Consider the following 23,585-nt stretch of genomic DNA (forward strand, 5'->3'; position numbering starts at 1 on the left):
ATATATATAGTCCTAGGAGCCCTGACTGTGTCATACACTATGTATTATAGATATATATAGTCCTAGGAGCCCTGACAGTGTCATACACTATGTATTATAGATATATATAGTCCTACGAGCCCTGCCAGTGTCATACACTATGTATTATAGATATATATAGTCCTAGGAGCCCTGACAGTGTCATACACTATGTATTATTTATATATATATATATATATATATATATATATATATATATATATAGTCCTAGGAGCCCTGACAGTGTCATACACTATGTATTATAGATATATATATATATATAGTCCTAGGAGCCCTGACAGTGTCATACTCTATGTATTATAGATATATATAGTCCTAGGAGCCCTGACAGTGTCATACACTATGTATTATAGATATATATATATATATAGTCCTAGGAGCCCTGACAGTGTCATACTCTATGTATTATAGATATATATAGTCCTAGGAGTCCTGACAGTATCATACACTATGTATTATAGATAGATATAGTCCTAGGAGCCCTGACAGTGTCATACACCATGTATTATAGATATATATAGTCCTAGGAGCCCTGACAGTGTCATACACTATGTATTATAGATATATATAGTCCTAGGCGCCGTGACAGTGTAATACACTATGTATTATAGATATATATAGTCCTAGGACCCTGACAGTGTCATACACTATGTATTATAGATATATATATATATATATATATATATATATATATATATATCCTATTAATATTATAAATGTGAAAGTTTGTGGGTTTGGATGTTTGGATGTTTGTTCCTCAATCACGGAAAAACCGCTCCACCGATTTGGCTGAAATTTTCCACAAACATAGTCACTACACCCGATTGCGCAATAGGCTACTTTTCGTCACAATAGCGCACATACGTTTGTGCCAGGACCCCCACAAATCCCAAACTCACACCACCATCTCTGCAATCTCACACACTTTGGACCATAGCAAGCCACAAAATTCATATTGCCCTCTACAGCCTCGCCCCTAACCCCACACAATCACATATACATACACTTTACCACTTTGCCCCTCACCTTAACGATACTCCAGGAGGCGCTCTTTAACGCTCCGGAGCAGCCATGTTTGCCGACCCCCACCGCTCTGACAATCTGCGACACCACCCACCCATGTCAATACCCCTAGGCGGTCTAATAAATGCAAAAAAAAAAAGTTTACAAAAAGTAAAAAAATATAAAAAAAAAAAAAAAAAAGGATTAAAAATTCAAATCACCCCCCTTTCCCTAGAACACATATAAAAGTAGTTAAATACTGTGAAACACATACATGTTAGGTATCCCCGCGTCCGAAATCGCCCGCTCTACAAAGATATACAAATATTTTTCCTGTTCGGTAAACGCCGTAGTGGGAAAAATAGTCAAAAGTGCCAAACCGCCATTTTTTCACTGTTTTGATTCTGATAAAAAATTGAATAAAAAGTGATCAAAGCAATAACATTTCCCGAAAATGGTAGAACTACAAAGTACACCCGGTCCCGGAAAAAAAGACGCCCTATACATCCCCGTACACGCACGTATAAAAAAAGTTACGGCTGTCAGAATATGGCGACTTTTCAAAAAATAATTTTTTAACATAGTTTGGGATTTTTTTAAGGGGTCAAAATGTAAATAAAACCATATAAATTTGGTATCCCCAGCATCGTAACGAAACACAGAATACAGGGGACATGTCATTTTGGTTGCACAGTGAACGCCGTAAAACCAAAGCCCATAAGAAAGTCACAGAATGCATTTTTTCTTCAAATCCACCCCATTCTGAATTTTTCCCTGCTTCCCAGTACATTATATAGAATAAATAATGGCGGCATCAGGAAGAAAAATTTGTCCCAGGAAACATTAAGAGCTCATATGGCTCTGGGAGTGGAGAAATAAAAAAGTTATGGGGTTTAGAAGGAGGGGAGTCAAAAACGAAAATCAAAAAATGCCATCGGCGGGAAAGAGTTAACTTCAAATACTTCTGTCCCAAAGTCACTATGTAAAGTTTCTCACAACACCGTATATATAGCAGCTCAAATACACATTACATCCAACACAAAAGTCTCACGGATTCTCTGAAATACAGAAACAACGAGATACAAAGTTACATTTCATATCCCATCCCTTATACACAGTACGAAAACCTTACCTGCGCCTGTATATACCCACTGCTACAATCACCACAGACCAAGTCGCGGGTACCAGCTAATATATATATATATATATATATATATATATATATATATATATATATATATATATATATATATATATATATATATATAGTCCTAGGAGCCCTGGCAGTGTCATACACTATGTATTATAGATATATATAGTCCTAGGAGCCCTGGCAGTGTCATACACTATGTATTATAGATATATATAGTCCTAGGAGCCCTGGCAGTGTCATACACTATGTATTATAGATATATATAGTCCTAGGAGTCCTGACAGTGTCATACACTATGTATTATAGATATATATAGTCCTAGGAGTCCTGACAGTGTCATACACTATGTAATATATATATATATATATATATATATATATATATATATATATCTCTCAACATCTATATCAATGAACTGGCTACAGCCCTGGAGGCCTCACCAACCCCAGGCCTCACCCTGAACAATCGAGAGGTGAAGTTCCTGCTATACGCTGACGACCTCCTACTCCTGGCCCCCACCGAGAAAGACCTCCAAGAAAGCCTGTCAGTGCTGGAAAAATTCAGCACCACATGGGCCCTACCCATCAACCAGAAGAAGACCAAAGTCATGGTATTTCAGAAGAAGGGACACAATAAAGCCTCCACCACCCCACAATTCACACTGAACGGCTCCACACTGGAGAAAACCAACAGCTACACCTACCTGGGGCTGGAGCTCAGCCAATCAGGAAGCTTCAAAGCAGCAATAGAAACCCTGAAAGCAAAAGCCTGCAGAACCTTCTACGCCATCAGAAGACAACTGTACCACCTCAAACCACCGGTGAGGGTCTGGATGAAGATATTTGACGCTGTCATCTCCCCGATCCTTCTCTATGGCAGTGAGGTTTGGGGCCCAGCCACCTACCCAGACCAGTCAAAGTGGGATTCCAGCCCAACAGAGAACTTCCACCTGGAGTTCTGCAAATACCTGCTCCATGTCCATCGCAACACCACCAACATGGCCTGCAGGGCAGAGCTAGGCAGACTCCCCCTATGGCTCACCATACAGAAGAGGGCGCTAGCTTTCCAGGCACACATCCAGGTGAGCATTATATTTATCCCAATACACCCGCCCCACCCCCACCTCCCCATATAGCAGTCACCAACGAAGAGGAAGATGAAACTCCATGGACTGTTATACCCCAAACCACCCACCCCACCCCCACCACTCACCCACCCAAGTCCAACTCCCCCCCCCCCCACACTTTACTAGCTTTGGCAATGCCAAATATCTATTCGGACGTGCCAATAAAGCTTTTTTGATTTGACTATATATATATATATATATATATATATATATATATATATATATATATAGATATATATATATATATATATATAGTCCTAGGAGCCCTGACAGTGTCATACACTATGTATTATAGATATATATAGTCCTAGGAGTCCTGACAGTGTCATACACTATGTATTATAGATATATATAGTCCTAGGAGCCATGACAGTGTCATACACTATGTATTATAGATATATATATAGTCCTAGGAGCCCTGACAGTGTCATACACTATGTATTATAGATATATATATATATAGTCCTAGGAGTCCTGACAGTGTCATACACTATGTATTATAGATATATATATAGTCCTAGGACCCCTGACAGTGTCATACACTATGTATTATAGATATATAGTCCTAGGAGTCCTGACAGTGTCATACACTATGTATTATAGATATATATAGTCCTAGGAGTCCTGACAGTGTCATACACTATGTATTATAGATATATATAGTCCTAGGAGCCCTGGTAGTGTCATACACTATGTATTATAGATATATATATATAGTCCTAGGAGCCCTGACAGTGTCATACACTATGTATTATAGATATATATATAGTCATAGGAGTCCTGACAGTGTCATACACTATGTATTATAGATATATATATATATATATATAGTCCTAGGAGCCCTGACAGTGTCATACTCTATGTATTATAGATATATATAGTCCTAGGAGCCCTGACAGTGTCATACACTATGTATTATAGATATATAGTCCTAGGAGCCCTGACAGTGTCATACACTATGTATTATAGATATATATAATCCTAGGAGCCCTGACAGTGTCATACACTATGTATTATAGATATATATAGTCCTAGGAGCCATGACAGTGTCATACACTATGTATTATAGATATATATATAGTCCTAGGAGCCCTGACAGTGTCATACACTATGTATTATAGATATATATATATATAGTCCTAGGAGTCCTGACAGTGTCATACACTATGTATTATAGATATATATAGTCCTAGGAGCCCTGACAGTGTCATACACTATGTATTATAGATATATATAGTCCTAGGAGTCCTGACAGTGTCATACACTATGTATTATAGATATATATAGTCCTAGGAGCCCTGACAGTGTCATACACTATGTATTATAGATATATAGTCCTAGGAGCCCTGACAGTGTCATACACTATGTATTATAGATATATATAGTCCTAGGAGCCCTGACAGTGTCATACACTATGTATTATAGATATATATAGTCCTAGGAGCCCTGACAGTGTCATACACTATGTATTATAGATATATATAGTCCTAGGAGCCCTGACAGTGTCATACACTATGTATTATAGATATATATAGTCCTAGGAGTCCTGACAGTGTCATACACTATGTATTATAGATATATATAGTCCTAGGAGTCCTGACAGTGTCATACACTATGTATTATAGATATATAGTCCTAGGAGTCCTGGCAGTGTCATACACTATGTATTATATATATATATATAGTCCTAGGAGCCCTGACAGTGTCATACACTATGTATTATAGATATATATATAGTCCTAGGAGCCATGACAGTGTCATACACTATGTATTATAGATATATATAGTCCTAGGAGCCCTGACAGTGTCATACACTATGTATTATAGATATATATATATATATATATAGTCCTAGGAGTCCTGACAGTGTCATACACTATGCATTATAGATATATATATAGTCCTAGGAGCCCTGACAGTGTCATACACTATGTATTATAGATATATATAGTCCTAGGAGCCCTGACAGTGTCATACACTATGTATTATAGATATATATAGTCCTAGGAGCCCTGACAGTGTCATACACTATGTATTATAGATATATAGTCCTAGGAGCCCTGACAGTGTCATACACTATGTATTATAGATATATATAGTCCTAGGAGCCCTGACAGTGTCATACACTATGTATTATAGATATATATAGTCCTAGGAGCCCTGACAGTGTCATACACTATGTATTATAGATATATATAGTCCTAGGAGCCCTGACAGTGTCATACACTATGTATTATAGATATATATAGTCCTAGGAGTCCTGACAGTGTCATACATTATGTATTATAGATATATATATAGTCCTAGGAGTCCTGACAGTGTCGTACACTATGTATTATAGATATATATAGTCCTAGGAGTCCTGACAGTGTCATACACTATGTATTATAGATATATAGTCCTAGGAGTCCTGGCAGTGTCATACACTATGTATTATATATATATATATATATATAGTCCTAGGAGTCCTGACAGTGTCATACACTATGTATTATAGATATATAGTCCTAGGAGTCCTGGCAGTGTCATACACTATGTATTATATATATATATATAGTCCTAGGAGTCCTGACAGTGTCATACACTATGTATTATAGATATATATAGTCTTAGGAGCCCTGACAGTGTCATACACTATGTATTATAGATATATATAGTCCTAGGAGTCCTGACAGTGTCATACACTATGTATTATAGATATATATAGTCTTAGGAGCCCTGACAGTGTCATACACTATGTATTATAGATATATATAGTCCTAGGAGTCCTGACAGTGTCATACACTATGTATTATAGATATATATAGTCTTAGGAGCCCTGACAGTGTCATACACTATGTATTATAGATATATATAGTCCTAGGAGTCCTGGCAGTGTCATACACTATGTATTATAGATATATATAGTCCTAGGAGCCCTGACAGTGTCATACACTATGTATTATAGATATATATAGTCTTAGGAGCCCTGACAGTGTCATACACTATGTATTATAGATATATATAGTCCTAGGAGTCCTGGCAGTGTCATACACTATGTATTTTAGATAGGTTCCTAGGAGGCCTTCACCTGGGCCCGGTTATCTGCTTCACCTTGGTTTTGCAGATTAATTACGAAATGCCTGGCCCTGGTTACTGCCTGAGTCTGGTTGTTTGGATGATTGTGCATATTCATGTCCCTGGTTGTTTGGATGAGTAAGGATACCAGTCATTCTGGTTCTCTGGATGAGTTAGTGTACAGCTTCCTTTTCTGCCTGAATGAGTGGAGATGAACCTGGTCCTGGTTGTTTGGATGATTAAAGTGAACATTGACCTGGACCTGGCCTTGGTTCTATGGATGAGTGAACACACACCTGGCCAGGGTGGTCTGGGTGACCGAGCATGCACCTAGCAATGGTTATCTGGATGAGTGAGTACACAGTCGGCTATAGTGGTCTGCAGAAGTGAGCATACACTTGGCCATAATGGTCGGGATGAGTGAGCATACACTTGGCCATAATGGTCTGGATGAGTGAGTATACACTTGGCCATAATGGTCGGGATGAGTGAGCATACACTTGGCCATAATGGTCGGGATGAGTGAGCATACACTTGGCCATAATGGTCGGGATGAGTGAGCATACACTTGGCCATAATGGTCGGAATGAGTGACTATACACTTGCCATAATGGTCTGGATGAGTGAGCATACACTTGGCCATAATGGTCGGGATGAGTGAGCATACACTTGCCATAATGGTCTGGATGAGTGAGTATACACTTGGCCATAATGGTCGGGATGAGTGAGTATACACTTGCCATAATGGTCTGGATGAGTGAGCATACACTTGGCCATAATGGTCGGGATGAGTGAGCATACACTTGCCATAATGGTCTGGATGAGTGAGCATACACTTGGCCATAATGGTCGGAATGAGTGAGTATACACTTGCCATAATGGTCTGGATGAGTGAGTATACACTTGGCCATAATGGTCGGGATGAGTGAGCATACACTTGGCCATGGTTATCTGGATGACCAATCCCTGACATTGCTTGTCTGATTGTGAGTGATGAGTAATGGGTACATTTTATGGTCTTTTTGGCAATATGATCACCATCCACAGAACAGGGATCTGAGCCATTCCCATTTAGTACAACTTAGTGCAGCAGGCAGTAAAGTGAGCAGCGACCTCTGACAGCCCCGGGATGTGGCTCTGTACTGTATACGGGGTGTCCAGGCTGACGTTACACGTTATTAGTTTCCCGGGAGCCCTACCTATAGAGGGCTATGCATTTTTTGCATGTGACTCATCCTTAATCCGGTAAATCTTTGACTCTATTAAGACGATGAGCAGACTGGATACAATGACACAGACTTGATGACGAAGAGTCGTCCGATTAACTTCTGGTTATTAAAACTGATGCATCATAAGACATGTCATCTGCTGTAATCCCACCACCCGGCCGGGTCTGAGGACGATGTGACGAAGGTGCCGGAGGATTAAGGTGGAATCAGATCAGGTTAATATAAGCTGGAGCTCAGGACGGAGGGAGCTCAGTATAGCACAGGCAGGGGTGAAGTTATAGAGGGGCTCCTGAGGGGATCCTGATGGGCTCCGATGCCCAGCTCACACAAATGAGGTCACTGTAGCTGCAATAGTTGTGGGTTCCTGGTATAGAGTTCGCATTGGGGCTCAGAAAGGGATATTGTACACTGAGCCTCAGGATCCCGACACCGATAACCTCATCTGTATATGAAATGTTACCGACCTCACATGGCAGCCATACACATCTGAATATGGTCAGACATAATACAATATATGTTAGATGGAATATATATTGGGCATACTGAATTTCAACATGTCTGATCCTATGTTCTGAAGGAAGATCTGGAGTAATGGAAACATCTGACACCAACTTGTTCTCCTCCCTCCATATTGGGAACACATGGACATGCCAAACTTGAGCACTTTTTGACCATCTAGACATAACGTTCCACCATTGGGGTTGGAGATACATCTAGGGGTCCAGAAAGTGCCTACATGTGAGTGCTCACCACCGAGATAGGCAACGCTCATAAGTCTAATGGAAAATGTCATAGCTATGGAGTCAAGGTTGGGGCTCTCGGTCAGGTGAAGTAAAGCATAGTGGAGGTCTTCTGCTTCCTGGTACCACCATATGGGCTCTCCTGTGTGTAGATCACTAATATTGCCTGCCCACTGGCTTCACTATAGGGGTTGTAGATACAACCGGGCCCATAAGCTAAGGGGCCCACACAGGACACCTTCACTGCATCCCCAAAAGTAAAAACTGGTCAACAGTGGGATCCTATGGGGAAATTTCTTTCTATGACTATTACTATGTGGGAGTAAGGGCAGGTGATGGGACTGACGCGTGGCCTGTGTGTACAGACATGTCTACACGGAAGTCTGGACCCAGATACACAAGGAAAAGTAATATAAATGCTGCTAAAATGCATAGAAGGGACGCGGCTGTCGGCTCTGAGCTGTATGGGGAACCCAAACTGAGATTTGCACCAGAAACCATGAGTAGGGTTGAGCAATCGGGATCGGGAAAGATCGGATCCTGATTGGCGATCGAGCAAATTTCTCAATTGAGTTCGGGATTGGCTAGAAAATGATCAAAAATCGGATTTTAAAAACGATCCTGAAATCTCAACCCTAGCCATGTAATTGTAATGCCCCCGTGTCTACCCTTCGTGATTCCACCATTCCAGGCCAGATTAATATTGTACATCTCTACGGTCAGGAGATCTTTGGTGGCTGATAACCCACGAGGTCTGCCGGACTCCACATTGACAGGGAGAGGCTGAGGATGGAGGTTATTCATATCTGAGAAATTTTAAGTATGACACTTATACCTCATCACAACGTCCAAAATACAGGCGAGGAGACTAAGGAGCATCATTATGGCCAATTATAAGCAAACTGGATGGACGGGATCATTAAAGCAGTGACAGGTCCAGGGCTGGGGCTCTCGTGTTTCTCTTCTGATTCATCTAGATGACAACTGAGCTCCTTATTACCGAGGTGTTTAATAAAGACTCTTATGGTCTTCTTATTAGGCCCCCGGGGTTGACAGAAGTGCGGTGAGAGTCCCGGGCCCCCTGAACCACGGACACACGGACAATGACTTCAGGTATGGACCTTGGATAGGACAATCTCCGTCAGGGCGTGTTTGATGCAATAGGTTGGGTGTTCCTAGCTGTCTCATTCAAGGCAGAACCAATATAATTGATGGCACTGGACTGACTGGTTTGGGCTGGGACTTCAGCCTCTTTACTAAAATAACTAGGGCATCGTATCCCTATAAATGTTGACCTGTGTGGGTCATTCCAACTCTTCTCTGTGCACTGACAGTGTCTGGTAGAGGTAAGTGCCTTTGACTCTACGAGAACATCAATAGCCATGATAGAGACTATAGACGAGAGGCTCGGAGCACTGCACATATAATATGTGTTGTATTTGTTGTATTTTGGTTTTTCTTGGTCTTTTGAAGGCATTTGATCCTATTTAGATCATTTCTATTTCTTCTGTCTGTATGATGTATATTCTGAAGGCTCCCACCTTGGAGGGTCTATACGGCGAGAACCTCATTTATGTGTTGTTGCAACTTTTTATCTCACCGGTTTGTAAAGCTGTCGAGAGAAATAGACTTAGTAACTTGTTATTACACCAATTTTGGGCAATTTGTGTCAATTTCACAGATTTAATTCAAATACTTCAGCATTGCTGATATTAAAGGGATTGTATCATTAGAAGACCACGTCGGAATAGCCTTAACGACTATTCTTCTCTTACCTTTATCATCCTGATCCGTGCCACCGTTTCTGTGAATTTTCTTTTTTCTACCCTTTTGCAAACGAGTCCCCTGTGCTCTCCGAAGACTCTCCAGTTCTCCGGACGCCTCTTCACTGCGCCATTGGCCGCGTCATCAGTCGGCAGAACCAACTGCGCATGTCCATTCAGCCATTTTCCTGTGGCCTCCTACATGAGCGTCCATTGGGCCTCAGGAAAATAGCTGAACCAACATGCGTAGTCGACTCTGTTGGCTGATGAGGCGGCCGATGATGCGGGGAAGAGGCGTCTGGAGAAGACAAGGACATCACTGGAGAGTCTTTGGAGAGCACAGGGGACGCCCCTTGTATTATCTGAAGAAAGAAAATTCACAGAAATGGCGGCGCGGATCAGAATAATAAAGATAGGAGAAGAATAGACTTTAGAAACGCTATTCCAATGTGGTGGTTGTAGAAAAAGGGATTCTAATGATAAAATCCCTTTAAGGAAGGTGGTGGGGGATGTTATTTGGGCGATCTGTAGACATGATATGGACAGATCTCCTGTAAAAGCTGTTGTAATGTCCAGGGGGGGGGTTCGGGATCTTCTTTCATCGATGTTATAAGATTTCGGACTTCGCCCTGGTGGAGGTTTTCTCTAGATTGGATTATTCTTTCTATCAGCCTTGTGATATATAACGAAGTTCATTCCCTCCATACAGGACCATCTAACCATCTGCAACCATGTCCAAAAAAATGATCATAGCCATCCAGGACATCATCGGGATCTATCAGAAATACTCTGAGAAGGATTGCAGCCATAACAAGCTGAACAAGGAGGAACTCAAACTTCTCATCCAGAATGAATTTGCAGATGTCATCAAGGTAGGACGTATGGCCGGCACCATGGTGGTGGGTGGACCTCAGGGTCACAGATATTGCTTGTGACATCCCACAAGTGTGTTCTTGGGTTGTTGAGTATAGAAAGCAGACTAGGTCTAGCCATTACCTTCATGGAAGACATTATGATGTGTTGACGTTGTGTGTCATGATATTGACGCCCCCATGTGACTGCGGAGGCCCAATGACAGGTCTTAGAGGACTCTGACATCACAGACTTTGAGGATACCCAGGAACAAAAGACCCAAGAGTTTAATAATAATTTGTGGGTGGCAAACCCCCAAAATTTCCGGTCCATAAAACCCAAATTTTTTGGAAAATTCATAATGAATCTGCTTTGTTACAAACTGGTTCACTTGACATAGCGGCTAATGCAAATAAGAAAATCCTGAAATTTGTTCTAGGTCAGATTCATTTTTATTAATCAATTCAGACCAAATAAATTTGGTTCACTCGATAGCGCCTCCATTGCCCTCAAAAGATGTCTGCTGGACGTTTTGAACACATGATACTATACCACATTTCCAAAAGAGTCCAAGTGGTCACTCTTTGTCTGACCTATCTTCGATGACGGAGTATAACGTCACCATTTTGAGTAATTCATCTGATTTCGAAAGTACTGAATTGACCCAAATCCAAAATTTGGGAGAAATTCAGGCCAAATTTAATTTGTGCTGAATCAATTTGCTCTTCTCAAAATATGGCCAAGAAATGTCTTCTCCACCCAACACAAAGATGTTCTTTTTTTTGTTGAGTACTATAAAATAAGAATTCCAAAAAACGTACAGTCCCCTACTGACATATGAGGTCTTACAACTTACCTGCTATTCTCTTCCAGGACCCCAAAGATCCAAAAACAATCTCCAGTTTGCTACAAATTCTTGATGAGAATAATGATGGAGAAGTGGACTTCAATGAGTTCTGTGACCTGTTGTGTAAGGTGTTGAAGGCATACTACAAAGTTGTGTATGAAAAGGAAGACACATGCCAACAGCCAGACCAACTGAAGAAGGATGGAGAAACAACCTCTACATCACAAACATCCAATGAGCCACCAAAGTTCTACCAAAAGCAACTGTACCCAAAATCTGAGAAGACCCAGAGCATCTCCCATGATAAGAAAGGTGGCATATGTGAAGATCAGGGTATCACTTCTGAGCATACTCAGGTCTCCACACAAACTGACCCAAGAAAACCACTCCCAGTTGGGGAATCATCATATTCATCCCAAAGTCAGCAAGGAGGCAAAGACCAAACATGTCACCATGACACCACAACATCTATATCCAAAGATACCAGCCTAAGCAAAGACCAAACATCTCACCAAGACACCACAGGATCCATATCCAAAGATACCAGTCTGAGCAAAGACCAAACATCTCACCAAGACACCACATCATCCATATCCAAAGATAGTATCCTGACTAAAGACCAAACATGTCAACAAGGCATCTCAGGATCTTCATCCAAAGATAGTATCCTGACCACTGAGCATACTCAGGTCTCTACACAAATTGAGCCAAGAAAACCACTCCCAGTTGATGACCATAGTTCCTATAAAGAACCAACAATTAAAATTGATGAAACATCATACTCATCCCAAAGTCAGCAAGGAGGCAAAGATCAAACATCTCACCAGGGCACCACAGGATCCATATCCAAAGATACCAACCTGGGAAAAGACCAAACATTCCACCAAGACAAAGCAGGATCTCAGTCCCAAGATTACACCCATGGTAAAGACCAAACATCTCACCAGGGCACCACAGGATCCATATCCAAAGATACCAACCTGGGAAAAGACCAAACATTCCACCAAGACAAAGCAGGATCTCAGTCCCAAGATTACACCCATGGTAAAGACCAAACATCTCACCAGGGCACCACAGGATCCATATCCAAAGATACCAACCTGGGAAAAGACCAAACATTCCACCAAGACAAAGCAGGATCTCAGTCCCAAGATTACACCCATGGCAAAGACCAAACATCTCACCAGGACACCACAGGATCCATATCCAAAGACACCACAGGATCTCAGTCCCAAGATTACAGCCTGGGCAAAGATAAAACTGGGTCACAATCCGGGTCCTGTAGTCAGGGCAAGGATCAAACATCTCAAATAGACACCACTAGGTCTCAGTCTCAAAGTTATGAATCAAGTAAGGATCAAAGACAAGGCACCACTGGCTTACAGTCCAGAAGCTATCAACAGGACAAAGACCAAGCGTCTCATATAGACACCACAAGCTCACTATCTCGACGTTATGACCAATCTGTGCATCACGAAACCACCAGCTCACAATCTATAAGTTATGGACAAGGTAAGGACCAAACATCCCAACTACATGCCGCCAGCTCACAGTCAGGGAAAGAAGAGATAACACTGGCTTCTCAGCCCACAGTAGATCAACCTGGTGAGACCCATGAAGGGCAGACGTACTACCAAACACCATTGTACATACCTCCTCCTCAAAGCTTTAGTGAAAGCTTTAGTGGAGTGCGAGCCACATCCCAGCCACCGACATACAGCCAGATCCAGCAGGAGCCTAATCTTGTATCTCAACAACTCCCTCAGCAGCCTCAGCAACACCAGCAGTTCCAGCAGACTCAGCAACACCAGCAGCTCCAGCAGGCTCAGCAGCTCCAGCAGCCCCAGCAACCTCAGCAGCCCCAGCAACCTCAGCAGCCCCAGCAACCTCAGCAACCTCAGCAACCTCAGCAACCTCAGCAGCCCCAGCAACATCAGCAACATCAGCAACATCAGCAGCATCAGCAACCTCAGCAGCCTCAGGAGCCTCAACAACCTCAGCAAAACAAGTTCTACCAATACCAGCAGACCTTTTCCCTTCAGAAGAAGAACCCATGAACAGGAAGACCCACTAAAACCTGACCCCGTAGAGAAGTGTATGGAACGTCCTATCCAACTTTTTGCATACTATTTGCTTGTGTAGCTATTTATCATTGCTATGTTCTTCAAGGCAGGAAATGAAAGAGAGGTGGTCTAAGGAGACACAATGTCAAAATGTCGCCTCCTAGAGGCCAGGTTAGAATAGAAAGTTCTCCAGGCTGTATTGATCCCATATATAGCAGTATTTTAGGATTAAATTACTGTACGATTCTATGCCAATTGCCAAATGAATAAAATAACTATAAAACATGCCGGTCTTGCTCATATCTGTACTGTGTGATGTGTATTACATGGATATTGTATTCCAGACTGATGTAGCAGAGCTGAGTTTATTATTTGGCCAACGTCCTGTGATTCTTGCACAAAGATCCAGGAAAACCTCATAAGAGTTATTGCAGTGACAGCTACACCTACGATATCGGCTCAGGTACCCAGGGCCGCCGATAGGCCAGTACTACTGCTACTGGTGTCAGGGGCCCGGCCAAATTTAAAAATGGGGGGGGCTCGGGCCCCCTGGCGCCGGCAGCAGTCATTGTATGTCCTGTTTCAACTCAGATCTGCGTCCAGAGGACGCAGATCTGAGTTGAACACATACGCGGCTGAAGCGACATAGGTCAGCTCCTCGCTTCGCCACTGCACGCCTCTCTCGCTGACACATATGCGGCAGAAGCGAGGAGCTGACCTGTGTCAGCTCCTCGCTTCGCCGCTGCCGCCTCCCTCGGTGACACATATGCGGCTGAGCCGGAACCTGGCTCAGCCGCATATGTGTCAGCGAGAGAGGCGGCAGCGGCGAAGCGAGGAGCTGACACAGGTCAGCTCGCTTCAGCCGCTGAAGCGAGGAGCTGATCTGTGTCAGCTCCTCACTTCGCCGTTGCCGCCGGCTACCCGGCAATGTAGACGCGATGTGATGACGTCACATCGCATCTACAACTGTTCGCCAGTAAGAGAGAGAGGCGCCGAGAGAGCAGCGGGGGAACGAAGGAGAAGGTAAGTGTAATGTGGGACGTGAATCTGGGGGCAGAGATGGAGGGACATTACACTGGGGGCAGAGATGGGGGGACATGAATCTGGGGGCAGAGATGGAGGGACATTACACTGGGGGCAGAGATGGGGGGACATGAATCTGGGGGCAGAGATGGGGGGACATGAATCTGGGGGCAGAGATGGAGGGACATTACACTGGGGGCAGAGATGGAGGGGACATGAATCTGGGGGCAGAGATGGGAGGACATGAATCTGGGGGCAGAGATGTGGGGACATGAATCTGGGGGCAGAGATGGAGGGGACATGAATCTGGGGGCAGAGATGGGAGGACATGAATCTGGGGGCAGAGATGTGGGGACATGAATCTGGGGGCAGAGATGGAGGGGACATGAATCTGGGGGCAGAGATGGGGGGACATGAATCTGGGGGCAGAGATGGGAGGACATGAATCTGGGGGCAGAGATGTGGGGACATGAATCTGGGGGCAGAGATGGAGGGGACATGAATCTGAGGGCAGAGATGGGGGGACATGAATCTGGGGGCAGAGATGGGGGGACATGAATCTGGGGGCAGAGATGGGGGGACATGAATCTGGGGGAGAGATGGAGGGGACATGAATCTGGGGGCAGAGATGGGGGACATGAATCTGGGGGCAGAGATGGGGGGACATGAATCTGGGGACAGAGATGGAGGGGACATGAATCTGGGGGCAGAGATGGAGGGACATGAATCTGGGGGCAGAGATGGGGGGACATAAATCTGGGGAGCAGAGATGGAGGGGACATGAATCTGGGGGCAGAGATGGGGGGACATTACACTGGGGGCAGAGATGGAGGGGACATGAATCTGGGGGCAGAGATGGAGGGGACATGAATCTGGGGGCAGAGATGGAGGGGACATGAATCTGGGGGCAGAGATGGGGGGACATGAATCTGGGGGCAGAGATGGAGGGGACATGAATCTGGGGGCAGAGATGGGGGGACATGAATCTGGGGGCAGAGATGGGGGGACATGAATCTGGGGGCAGAGATGGAGGGGACATGAATCTAGGGGCAGATGAAGGGTGTATATGAAGCTGGGGGAGAGACGGAGGGGGGACATATAATTTACGGGTGAATGTAGGAGGATTATACAGTGTGCGGGCAAATGGAAAATTAATGAGTGGGCGGAGTCAACATAACAGTGGGTGGGGCTAAATTTCCCGCGGCGTGCAAAGCTCTTATAAATGGTGTTGGCTCTCTATAGGCGCGGTCACACGTAGCAGATTTTACCTGCAAATAGAATCTGATTAAGCCTCGTAATGCTGCTAAATAAAGGGAAATGTAATACAGAATTGGTATGACGCAAAATAAGGTCGTTTTAAAATGGCGGGGGAGGGGGGCCCAGACACTTAGGCTGTATGGGGCCCCAAAATTCCTGATGGCGGCCCTGCAGGTACCGCTGGACATACATTGCAGATCAGCATTTCCAGAGTTGCACCATAACATATACTTACTATTCAGGGGGTCTTAAAAGGGACACCACACTGTCATCCACTTCCATCCTGCACCAAAGCTTTATGGTGAGGCTTCACACGCTACCTCTATGGGTGAGGGTCATAGCAGGGGCACAGCTATAGGGGTGCAGAGGTAGCAATCGCTATTGAGCCCTGGCATTAGTAGCACTGGGGGGCCCATAACTAATACTGCAAGGTCCTAGATGTTACCCCTCTGGTGCTAGAGCACATCCATTGTGTGGGGCAGCCCTGCATTTCTTTAAACTCTTGGGTGACAGACGGAGAATATTGGGATTTTTAATAAAAGAAAGCAAAAAAAAACAAAAAACAAAAAACAATCCTTACACTAATAGTTACTACACCGGAACATGATAGAAGTGAGATTAATATCAGTCACGCCTGTGGCACACCCGTGTGGAGCCTTAAAGGAAAAATACCAAGTCCCCACCAGCATGTGGTACTGCAGCAAATCTGCAGAAATGTCGCCTGCTGTCTAATACCTATAAAGTAACTGAGTGAGCCATCAGACCTCTCCTTCCTAGATAGGACTGACCCACATGGTCAACAATAATTTGCACCAACACAAAATTAAAACTGAATAACGACAGGTTATAACGAGTAGATGCTGTCCCTCCAGATATCTCTGTGTTCTCATACACTCATCTGTCTCCTCTGTCCTCCTCCACTTCCCTCTGTCCTCCTCTAGACCCCTCTGTCCTCCTCTAGACCCCTCTGTCCTCCTCTAGATCTCTCTGTCCTCCTCCAGACTCCTCCATCCTCCTCCAGACATCTCTGTTCCCTTACAGACTCCTTTGTTTCCTCCAGACCCCTCTGTCCTCCTCCAGACTCCTCCGTCCTCCTCCAGACCCCTCTGTCCTCCTCCAGACTCCTCCGTCCTCCTCCAGACCCCTCTGTCCTCCTCCAGACTCCTCCGTTCTCCTCCAGACCCCTCTGTCCTCCTCCAGACTCCTCCGTCCTCCTCCAGACCCCTCTGTCCTCCTCCAGACTCCTCCGTCCTCCTCCAGACCCCTCTGTCCTCCTCCAGACTCCTCTGTCCTCCTCCAGACATCTCTGTTCCCTTACAGACTCCTTTGTCTCCTCCAGACCCCTCTGTCCTCCTTCAGACTCCTCTGTCCTCCTTCAGACTCCTCTGTCCTCCTCTAGATCGCTCTGTCCTCCTCCAGACACCTCTGTCCTCCTTTAGACTCCTCTGTCCTCCTTTAGATCGCTCTGTCCTCCTCCAGACCCCTCTGTCCTCCTTCAGACTCCTCTGTCCTCCTTCAGACTCCTCTGTCCTCCTCCAGACCCCTCTGTCCTCCTTCAGACCCCTCTGTCCTCCTTCAGACTCCTCTGTCCTCCTTCAGACTCCTCTGTCCTCCTCTAGATCGCTCTGTCCTCCTCCAGACACCTCTGTCCTCCTTTAGACTCCTCTGTCCTCCTTTAGATCGCTCTGTCCTCCTCCAGACACCTCTGTCCTCCTTCAGACTCTTTTGTCCTCCTCTAGACCCCTCTGTCCTCTTCTGGCCTCCTCCAGATCCCTTTGTCCTCCACCAGACTCATCCATCCTCTTCCAGACAATCTGGTCCCATCCAGACCCTCTATCCTCCTCTAGATTTCTCTGTCCTCCTTCAGATTCCTCTGTCCTGCTGCAGACAAGGCAAACCCCTCTAGATCCTTCTGTCCTCCACTAGATCCCTCTGTCCTCTAGTAGATCCCTCTGTCCTCCACTAGATCCCTCTGTCCTCCACTAGATCCCTCTGTCCTCTAGTAGATCCCTCTGTCCTCCACTAGATTCCTCTGTCTTCTACTAGATCCCTCTGTCCTCCACTAGATCCTTCTGTCCTCCACTAGATCCCTCTGTCCTCCACTAGATCCCTCTGTCCTCCACTAGATCCCTCTGTCCTCCACTAAATCCCTCTGTCCTCCACTAGACCCCTCTGTGCTCCACTAGATCCCTTTGTCCTTCTTCAGATCCCTCTGTCCCCCTACGAACCTGCCCGCCCTCCTCCAGACAATGCAGTCCCTTCCAGAGCCCTCTATTTTCCTTCACACCCCTGTTAGAAGTTTTCTTCCAGAGACAAATAGGATCAGCCATGTTGAAATCCTAGAGCCGGACCCTGGATCCTTGAGTCTGCCATCAAGAAAGTTCCCATCCACATTTCATAGTCATATGTAGCCAATAAATCAGGGGGATTTGCCGACATTACTGTAATGTACATTACCAGCTTATAGTCAGACTCCAAGAAATAGAGCTCAGGTGGAGCCGCCTTCGCCTCTGTACACACAGTGCAAATACATAGTGACAGACAGCGCCATCTGGTGGCCAAACCATAGAACACAACAAGACTTCTGTGTGCAGGAGGATGGCGGCTCCGCCATCTTCTTTCCATATGGCTTTGGTCAGGAGGGGTTATTTTTAGAGATGAGCGAACGCCGTTCGATCGGATATCAGGCTGTTCGCCATGTTCGATTCCAATCGAATACCACGCAGCAAACGCAGTAAAAATTTGTGTCCCCTCCCACCTTCCCTGGTGGTTTTTTTGCACCAATAACTGTGCAGGGGAGGTGGGACAGGAACTACGACAACGGAGGCAGTGAAAAAAAATAGGAAAAACCCATTGGCTGCCGAAATCATGTGACCTCCAATTTATAAAGAATAGCGGCCGCCATGTTCATCTCAGTTACAGTTTGGAGAGATAGAGAGAGATCTGCTGAGGGCCAGAGAGGATTGTACCATCTGCTAGGCAGGAAAACTGAACAACAACAGCTGCAGGGAGAGGAGATATACAGCTCCGGTATATACAGCTCTGGTATATACAGCTCCGGTATACACAGCTCCTGTATATACAGCTCTGGTATATACAGCTCCGGTATATACAGCTCCTGTATATACAGCTCTGGTATATACAGCTCTGGTATATACAGCTCCGGTATATACAGCTCCTGTATATACAGCTCTGGTATATACAGCTCCGGTATATACAGCTCCTGTATATACAGCTCTGGTATATACAGCTCTGGTATATACAGCTCCGGTATATACAGCTCCAGTATATATACAGCTCCGGTATATACAGCTCCGGTATATACAGCTCCGGTATATATACAGCTCCGGTATATACAGCTCCGGTATATCGATTCAACCAGCCAAAATATCCCAAAAGCCCTTTTTTACCAACCACTGGTATACAGTATATACCGGTCCCATAGGGGTAAGCAGAAACCTGTATACTCACATAGGGTATATAGGATCTCATACACACTCAATCCAGCTTTCCTCGGCGTATACCCCCAAAAACCCAAAGTGGTATACAGCAAATGCGTCAGGCCATATACGCTCAGCCCAGCTTTCCTTGGTGTATACTGTAATGTCCCGGTACTGCTAGTCCAATTCCCTCTAATCGTCCTTGCAGACCGAGATGATATGGAGATTTGCACATAAGGTAAAAAGATTCCTCCCCCGTCATTCCTTCTATATTTCACCAGAGCATGCGCCATCTTGTGGATGTTTTTGTGAACTACACCTGCCTATACTTAGTCATTGTAGTTTGAGCTGGCACTGTAAAGGGAGTGTCCATTATAATTAGGTGACCTCCAGGACCACTCAATGGAGCTTGGCTGGCCTGGAGGCGGAGCTGAGTGACCGCCCACTCTAGAGAGGGGGTTGGGAACTTTTTGGTCTTTTTGTTTTTGGTGTGGAGCTGAGCACATGGGAAGCTGCAAAAATGGCAGCTAAGTCTCCGGGAAATTGTAACAGAGACGTCTTTTCCTCTATACCCAATCTTCTTCTCAGAGAATACTTTCTTCTGAATCTCCAAGCAGAGATGTCTTTTCCTCTGCCTCCAAGATGTTCCTCAGGGAGTGTTTTCCCCTGAAGCTCCACGTCTCTACGAGTAGGCCGTCCTGTTATCCATACATCTGGGAACTCCACACGTATTTCTCTATTCAAGTAAGTCTTTGGGACAAATCTATATTTAAAGGAGCCCATAGCTAGTTCGACGGAAATTGAGGGTCGCCCGCCGTCGATAACTTGTATCTCCTCTTCTATATACGTGTACCCAGCTTTGTTGAGGTCTAACCCCCTGGATACAGGCCATCCCTACAAGTATATACAAGTTTAACTTCCCAAGATACTACGAGTTAACCAAGTCCAAGGTATTCTTGCTCAAAGCTCCATCACCTGATTAAGTGGACACTGTCTATAAAGATTGCTGTATTGTATGTGAAGAATCACTCCGTCATCTGTATATTTGTATCAACTCGTCCTGCTAGTAAAAAGAGCAACGATTACCCCCGAAGCCTGGTTGTCTGTTGTTATTGTCATATATCACGTGGGGGCGGGTAATCGGGGACATCAAAAAGGGAGATTTTGTGCACATTTGGGACCCAGGGACTCCCTTGAAAGCCGGCCACATCGGATATATTACCTGTGATACCAGCCCTGGCCCTCCTGAGTGTTGCAATACTCCATAAAATTAGCATCAATATACATCTCAAAATGCGTAAGGCTAGCGAAAAGAGTCAGGGACGGAGGTGTGGGAATGCAGATGTGGAGCAAGGTTGCGGTCAAGCTCCAGCGCATCCCGTAGCTATTCCTCTGCAGCAGCGAGCATTACACTTCCCCACAATCCCCGGCTTGATGGCCACATTGAGTAGGCTGCAGGGTACAAACCTAAGTAGGCCCGAGCACCAGGAAGAGGTGTTACAATGGCTGGCGGACAATGCTTCCAGCACATTCTCCACCAGCCAGTCCGCCTCTACCTCAACTCCTCCTCCTACCCAACAGACTGCTCCTCCTTCCTCACAACATGCCCAATCTTCCCAGCAACCTAATCCTTTCCCGCCTCCCAGGAGCTGTTTTCGGGTCCTTTTACTGTCCCTCTCTCTGTCCCACCACTTCCCAAATCCCAGAAGCTAACAGATGAGTTTCTGTGTCCTGATGCCCAAACACTGGAGTCTCCGCCATCTCCTGATGATTTTGTGGTTGTTGACCAGCAACCCATCATCAGTGACGATGACGAGACACAGTTGCCATCAGGGCAGCCTGTTGCCATGTGCGGTGTGCAGGAGGAGGAGCCGTCAGACGAATTGGAAGAGGAGGTGATGGACAACGAGGACACTGACCCGACCTGGACAGGGGGGATGTCAAGCGGGGAGAGCAGTGGAGATGTGGAGGGAAGTGCAGCACCAAAGAGGGTGGCTAGAGGCAGAGGCATGTCCAGAGGCAGAGGACAGCTGCTTCACCGAAGCCAGGCCACAGCCAGCAGGGCCCAACATGTTCCCTCTTGTAGCCAGCCTACAAAAACTCCCCCATCGAGGCCACAGTCTTCGGTGGTGTGGAATTTTTTTAATGTATGTGCGGAGGACAAATATACTGCGGTTTGCACACTCTGCAACTCGAAACTGAGTAGGGGCTCTGAAAAGAGCAACCTCACAACCACTGCCATGCGCCGTCATTTGGAAGGCAAGCACTGGGCTCAGTGGCAGAGAGCAAACGCTGTACTATCATCGTCCGACGTTGCCGCCACTGCCTCTACCACTGTTACCAGTGCTGGTGCTGCAGTCCAGACCAGCAGCCAGGAAACCTCCACATCTTCCTCCACCACTTTGGGGACTTCTCCCTCATCCTCCCCTTTTCCTGCCTTAGCTCGTTCTCCTGCCTCAGCTCCTTCTCCTGCACCATCATGCACCTCCTCAAAACAACCCACCATCTCCCAGACTTTTGAGCGCAGGTCAAAAATACAGCGCTACCCACCCCCATGCACAAGCCTTAATGCGCACATCTCCAAACTGCTGGCCCAGGAGATGTTGCCATTTCGGCTTGTTGAAACTCAGGCCTTCCGTGACCTGATGGCAAGTGCGGCACTTTCGCTATGCCGTCACTACTTCTCCCAGTGTGCCGTCCCCGCCTTGCACCAGCACGTGTCACTCAACATCAGGCGGGCCCTAAGTTCCACGCTTTGCACAAAGGTCCACTTGACCACCGATGCATGGACAAGCGCATGCGGACAGGGACGCTACATTTCACTGACGGCACACTGGGTGAATGTAGTTGAGGCTGAGACCGGGTCACAAACTGGGGCGGTGTACCTCATTTCCCCGCCTAACATTCCTGGCAGGGGCTCTGAACCACCACCCTCCTCCTCCTCCTCCGCCATCACATTGACCCCAGCTACCAGCTGGAAACGCTGCAGCACTGGCGTGGGGAGACGTCAGCAGGCCGTGCTGAAGCTGATCAGCTTGGGGGACAGACAGCACACTGCCTCTGAGGTGAGGGATGCCCTCCTCGATGAGACGGCAACATGGTTTTCGCCGCTGCACCTGGGCCCGGGCATGGTCGTGTGTGATAATGGCAGGAACCTGGTAGCGGCTCTGGATCTTGCCAACCTCCGACACGTTCCATGCCTGGCCCATGTGTTCAATTTAGTGGTGCAACGGTTTTTCAAAACGTACCCCAATTTACCCAATCTACTGGTGAAAGTGCGGCACTTGTGCGCCCACTTTCACAAGTCCACAGTAGCCGCTGCTAGCCTCCGAAGCCTCCAGCAATGCCACCATCTGCCTAAACACCGGCTGATGTGCGATGACCCCACATGCTGGAACTCGACGCACCTCATGTTGAATAGAGTGTGTGAGCAGCAGAGACCCTTGATGGAGTACCATCTCCAAAACCCAAGGGTTCCTCAGAGTCAGCTCCCGCAGTTTCTGGACCAAGTGGCCATGGATGGCAGACTTGTGCGAGATCTTGCGTGTCTTTGAGGAGTCAACCATGAGTGTCATCTGTGACGATGTAATCATGAGTGTCACAATCCCGCTCCTGTGTGTGATGCGAGAATCCCTCATCGCCATCAGGGATAACACATTGGACGCTGAGGAGTCAGGCATAGGAGCAGAAACATCCCAGCAGGATAGTCAGGGCACACTCCTGTCCGCTTCACAGCGTATATTGAGGGAGGAGGAGGACGATGAACTGGCAGATCTCATTGTCACACAGGAGGGTAGCGGGGAAGTTCAGTGCGTCCCATTGCTGCAGCGCGGTTGCGGCGAAATGGAGGAGGAGGAGGAGGAAATGGAGAGTGAGCATTCCGGTGGGGGCAGCCAAGTGACACCAAGTAACACTCTGGCACACATGGCTGAATACATGTTGGAGTGCTTTGCAACTGACAAACGCATTGCCAAAATCCTGGAGAGCAACGACT

The 23,585-nt window shown here is 45.9% G+C and overlaps 1 protein-coding gene and 1 pseudogene across 2 annotated transcripts; both read left to right on the top strand.

Moving 5' to 3' along the window:
- Nucleotides 1-9,640: 9,640 nt before the first annotated feature.
- Nucleotides 9,641-14,141, top strand: LOC142186710 (uncharacterized). Of its 2 annotated transcripts, XM_075261340.1 has the most exons (4): nt 9,641-9,692; nt 10,819-10,981; nt 11,835-12,164; nt 12,498-14,141. In XM_075261340.1, the coding sequence occupies exons 2-4, from the start codon at nt 10,841-10,843 to the stop codon at nt 13,863-13,865; spliced, it is 1,839 nt and encodes a 612-aa protein (XP_075117441.1). In that variant the 5' UTR covers nt 9,641-9,692; nt 10,819-10,840; the 3' UTR covers nt 13,866-14,141. The 2 variants fall into 2 exon arrangements, with proteins under 2 accessions (XP_075117441.1, XP_075117440.1); XM_075261339.1 differs by having other exon boundaries at nt 11,835-14,141.
- Nucleotides 14,142-14,615: 474 nt separating this feature from the next.
- Nucleotides 14,616-14,774, top strand: LOC142186711 (small nucleolar RNA SNORA17; annotated as a pseudogene).
- Nucleotides 14,775-23,585: the final 8,811 nt, after the last annotated feature.

The sequence above is a fragment of the Leptodactylus fuscus genome, unplaced genomic scaffold (genome assembly GCF_031893055.1).
Source record: "Leptodactylus fuscus isolate aLepFus1 unplaced genomic scaffold, aLepFus1.hap2 HAP2_SCAFFOLD_113, whole genome shotgun sequence".
NCBI lineage: Eukaryota > Metazoa > Chordata > Amphibia > Anura > Leptodactylidae > Leptodactylus > Leptodactylus fuscus.